This window comes from Microtus ochrogaster, unplaced genomic scaffold (assembly GCF_000317375.1).
Source record: "Microtus ochrogaster isolate Prairie Vole_2 unplaced genomic scaffold, MicOch1.0 UNK44, whole genome shotgun sequence".
NCBI lineage: Eukaryota > Metazoa > Chordata > Mammalia > Rodentia > Cricetidae > Microtus > Microtus ochrogaster.
Genome location: NW_004949142.1, coordinates 2,722,975 through 2,727,870, shown reverse-complemented (window position 1 = coordinate 2,727,870; position 4,896 = coordinate 2,722,975). Strand labels below are relative to the sequence as shown.

The 4,896-nt window shown below is 53.5% G+C and overlaps 1 protein-coding gene across 1 annotated transcript in view; it reads right to left on the bottom strand.

Annotated features, from left to right (window-relative positions):
* Window positions 1–3,283: 3,283 nt before the first annotated feature.
* Sost (sclerostin) overlaps window positions 3,284–4,896 on the bottom strand; it is a 3,286-nt gene continuing 1,673 nt past the window's right edge. Inside the window, exon 2 of the mRNA XM_005369147.1 lies at window positions 3,284–3,705. Within this exon, the coding sequence (XP_005369204.1) occupies window positions 3,284–3,705 (422 nt within the window). The remainder of the gene's footprint in view (window positions 3,706–4,896) is intronic.

Here is a 4,896-nt window from a genome sequence, read left to right as displayed (position 1 = left end):
CATAGCCCAAGATGGTCTCTCCTACATCTCCTGGTCCCAGAAAGCAAGCCCTAGGTGTGTTCAGGTTTGGGCATCACTTGAACTCTCTGCTCTCCCACATCCCTGGCATGTGGTGGCAATACAAGGGCATACTGAAGGTTGGTGGATGAGCTCCCCTGCAGCCACAAGAGGCTGGGCACAGCCCACATCACTCAGGGACTTTGTGTGAGTGGCATCTTTGCTCAGAGGATCTGCCACCCCTTTGCCTTCAGACAAACCAGCAGCTCTCTTTTGTGTCCCTTCCGTAACCACTGTCCCCTGGAGTCACCAGAAAGCTAAATGTTCCTGCCTGGCTCTGAATCACAGTAGTCTAGGCTGATTCTTCACCCATGTGCCAATTTGGCCCTGAGTAGCTGAGTGGGTGCCAGCACCAGGGACTGAGCTCAGGTTGGTTGTAGGGAAAACATTCTAATCCTGGATATCCCAGTCTGCTTGGATTCAAGCACAAACCTGCTTCTGAAGTCCCTGTCCTCCCCCTGTGTACCACACCACCTTGGGGGCGGGGCTGGGCAAGCTCTCCATTGTCTCCTTGCTCCTTGTTCTTCAGGATGTAGTCTCTGAAGGGTCCTCTGGGGGATCTGGAACCACAGGGAGTCTGGCGACATTCAGTGATATCTGTCAAAGACTTGATGGGGATAATTCACTTAGGGGGATTTATTGGGGATTAAAACAAAAAGCCGGGAGGGGCCGAAGATAGAGCTCAGTGGCAGAGAGTTTGCCTGGCATGTACAAAGTCCCAGGTTCAATTCCCAGCGTGCACACACACACACACACACATCAAGGACGGAAGCTTACTTTAGGGACAGTGTTCCCCTCACACAAAGATGCATTTGACTTGATTTAAAGTGTTGCAATTTCAAATCCTTTAAAAAAAAAAAAGCAGGTTGGGGGATAGGAGGGGAAATTGAGACAGGGCCTCATTGAGCCCTGGTTGGCCTTGAACCCCCAATTCTCTTGTTTTCACCCCTCTCTTATCCCCCAGGTGCAGGCTTATTTTATGTACTGCTCCATCAGCCCCATTTCTTCTTATTGCAACCAAAAAGTAGCTGCTGAGTCCCATCATGCAACACTCTCAAGCATCTTCAGGAGACCTAATGTTGAGAGAAGAGCCAGGCATCACCTCTGCCTTTGAAAATCTTTCACTTTTACTGGGGAGATGTAAAATTCACATTGGGAAAAAAGCTTGACCCAGTTCCCCATGCACTGGTCCTCAGTTGTACTTGGCTTTGTGTCTATTCCAGTACCAAGCAGGGCTTGGCCAGACTAGACAACATCCCATGAAATGAATGCACAAGGAAGGACCTAGAATTAGGACCCAAATAACGGCTTGGAGTGTCACAAAAGAGAGAAGACGCATCAGACTCTGGAACATTTCTGGAAGGTTCAGAGAGTGGGTGAAAAGTTCCAAGTATCCTAAAGAAAGGGGAGGAACTTGGGTGGTGGTAACCAGTGGAGTCAGCAAACTAAAGAGGCAGGGACCAGCAGGGACATCTGGAGTCAGCGGGAGGACTTGGGAGAGCTGGAGACGAGGATGGAGATGAAGAAAGCCTTGGTGGGACAATGGTCTGGGGCAAGGGGACTGACTCAGTGAAGCCAGCAGTCCAGACAGTATGGAAGGCAGTCTGCGAAGAGGAGGCTGGGCTGAGGGCGTCACAATGGCAGAGCAGGGCAATGAGGGCTAAGTTTGGAAAGCCAGCACATAAGTGCCACAAGGGCTACCAGAGAGTCTTCAAAGGTGTCCTCAAGGCGTGAGTCCTGTGACCAAGGGAAGGGTGTGAGATGACAGACAACATTGTGTGTGGTTGACAAAAAAACAAGACCACATCCTCTTGGTCATGATTCATTGTCTTTATTAACAATGCCTCTGGTCGCCAAAAGAACACACTTGTGCTCCACAAAGCGGTATTAACACTGTCATCCTCTACGAGAAAAATGTTGGCATAAATAACTTAAATGAGAAAATAAATATGTCTCTGAACTCTTCAGAAACCACGGCTTCCCTTCTTGTGGATGAGAACCACAGGGAAAGTTTGCCAAACCCACCAGGCTAGCCCCAGGGGCCTCCCTGCTCCGTGTGCTCTTCCCTTACAAACATTCTCCCCCCCCCCCCTTTTAACAGTTAAAATCTACACACAGAAAGTAAGAGGTGTCTGGAAATGATTTACAAAAGGATTTGTGGGTTGGCGGCTGTGGCACCTCCCAGCTTCTCTGCATATGTACAGCACTGGCCCCTCCCCCCATTATTATTCTGTTTAATATGCCATCGCTAAGGAGAGCATAGGACGCTGTTTTTCTAGACAGAAACGTGTCCGTGGGCGGCAGGCGGGAGGAGGTGTCCTGGAAGGAGACAGCTTTGGTTGGAAGCGGCTGGCAAGCCCAGTTTCCCCCAATGACCTTATAAACTGTGGTGTAGAAAATCCGTTTAAAACATGGCAAGGCAGTGGGAGAGGGTAGGAAATCGATCTTCGGGGAGCAGGGGTGAGATTTCTGTCCGTTCTACTATCTCTAGAACCCTGTCCTTCTCTACCTCAGCTGAAGGCAAATTTGAGATGAAGGAATAGGGGGTAGCCGAACATCTGGGAGGCCAGGTTGGGAATTAACAGCCTCTTCCAGGAGGTTGCCAACCAGAGGTCTCTTCCCCCTCTTTCCCCCTCATTCCCTCTCTGTCCCCTCCACTTGCCCATATGGGGGTACCCCAATCCTTGGAATCTCAGAAGAGTCCTTGGAGGGTCTAATCTCCACCCTGATCCATATTTTACAAAGGAGGCAGCTGAGGTACCTAAAGAGAACCACGTAGCCCAACCTCACACTCAGTGGCCGAGCCAGGGTCAGAAACCCTTTCTAGTCAGAAACCCTTTCTAGTCAGAAACCCTTTCTTGCACACCGGGCTTTACAGCGGAGTGCGGGTGAGTGATCTTTCCGCAGCCAGTCCCAGGTGCTTTCACACTCCGCTCCCTTTACGGTGAAAATATGCTACCTTGTCCTGTAGGGGACCGGAGAGGGTAGAACCCCCGCCCCAATCCTCCCCGGGGGGGGCAGACTGGGCAGAGTGACTCAGTGTCAATGATTCAACTCCCTCTCTTGACCTGCGGGAACCCCCTCAGTGGGCAGGAGGGCGAGGGGACTCTACGGGTTGGGGACTCCGCAGGGCCTGGAAGGTTTAGCGCCCCTAGCCTGGGCTGCAGACTTTTACAATAAAAAAACGAGTCGGATCGCGCCGGGGCTGCGTGGGCGTGGGAGCGCTCTAGTAGGCGTTCTCCAGCTCCGCCTGGTTGGCTTTGGCGCCCCGGGAGCGGGGCCGTGGCTTGCGACCCTTCTGCGGCCGCGCGGTCTCTGGCCCGAAGTCCTTGAGCTCCGACTGGTTGTGGAAGCGGGTGAGGCGCTTGCACTTGCAGGAGGCCACCAGACGCACCTTGCGCGCGCGTGGCGCCGGGCTACCGGGACACAGCATCTGCACCCGCTGCGCGCGGTAGCGGTCCGGGATGCAGCGGAAGTCGGGTCCGTTTGGACGCCACCACTTCACGCGGCCGATGGCGTTGGGCAGCAGGCGCGCGGGGCCACATTGGCCTGAGCACACCAGCTCTGTGACAGGCTTGGCGCTGCGACACGGCCCGTCGGTCAAGAAGCGGGTGTAGTGCAGTTCGCGGCAACTGTATTCGGACGCGTCTGCGGAGAGAGGGGAGAGTGAGGGCGGCAGCCTAGCCCAGGCTGGGCGGCTAGCGTCATTCATTCCTCCTTGCTTTTTCTAAATCTGCCCCTCTCCAGGCGCTTTCCCACCAATGCAGGGATAGTTGGAAGGAGGCACCAAGTACTTTTGGAGCTTCCTGGGGAAGACCCCTCCCTGGCTGCTCTCTGTCCTTGGAACCCAGTGATCAAACACCAGCTCTCTGTCATTTACTTTCTGTGTGATCTGTGGGCAAGTAACTTAACGTCTCTCGTCCCCACATCTGTAAAATAGGTTGTCCCAGGATCCAATGACCTCAACCACTACATGCACGTAATACCGGGCACTGTGTGGCAAAGAGTCAGAAGGGGCGGTTTGTTCCTGTTTGGGGACTGGGTCTTATGTAGCCCTGGCTGGCCTCAAATGAGCTGTGGAATTGAGGATGATCTTGAACTTTTGAGCTCCCATTTCCACCTCTCCGGTGTCGGTATACAGGCGTGGGTCACTCACTCTGTCCGGCTTAGGAGCTACTAAGGATCCAGCCCAGGGCTTCAAGCATACTAACCAAGCACTCTTCTAATTTAACTCCTTATCCCCAGCCCTGCCTAGCAGCCACTAGTCACACCTGGCTGGCTCCGGTCCCTTCTAAAACTCCTTTACCGGCCACTGGGGCAGGGGCGGGGTCCCGGGAGCTGGAGAAAGGAGTGGAGGTTAATTGAAGGTAGTAAATCAGGACAGCTGCTGTGGAGGGGCGGGTAGAAAGGCAGGTGGTGGGGAAGAGAATTCATTAGACTTGAAAGCCACCAAAGACAGCGTTTCTAACCCCCTCATTATCACAGGTCCAGGCTGAGAAAAGAACTTGCCCCAAAGGCAGGGCTGGGTTGCTTGACACCCCTGCCTAGGACGCCAGCACCTTCTGACTCCTGCAAGGGTGAAAGTGATTTGTTAGAGGATTCCAGGTTGGGGCTGGGTGGGGATTGAGGGCAGGTCGCTCTTTGCTAGCTACTTCCTTAGCAGAGGGCAGCAGAGTTCTGACCCCCAACCCTACAGTTCCTGCACACCAGGCTCTCTTGTTCTGTGTGCTTTGAACCGGTAGCTCATGGTGATCCAAACCTGCTCTCCAATGAAGAAAGTTGGGTCTGGTGTCTGGCCTCCTCTCTCTCTCTCTCTCTCTCTCTCTCTCTCTCTCTCTC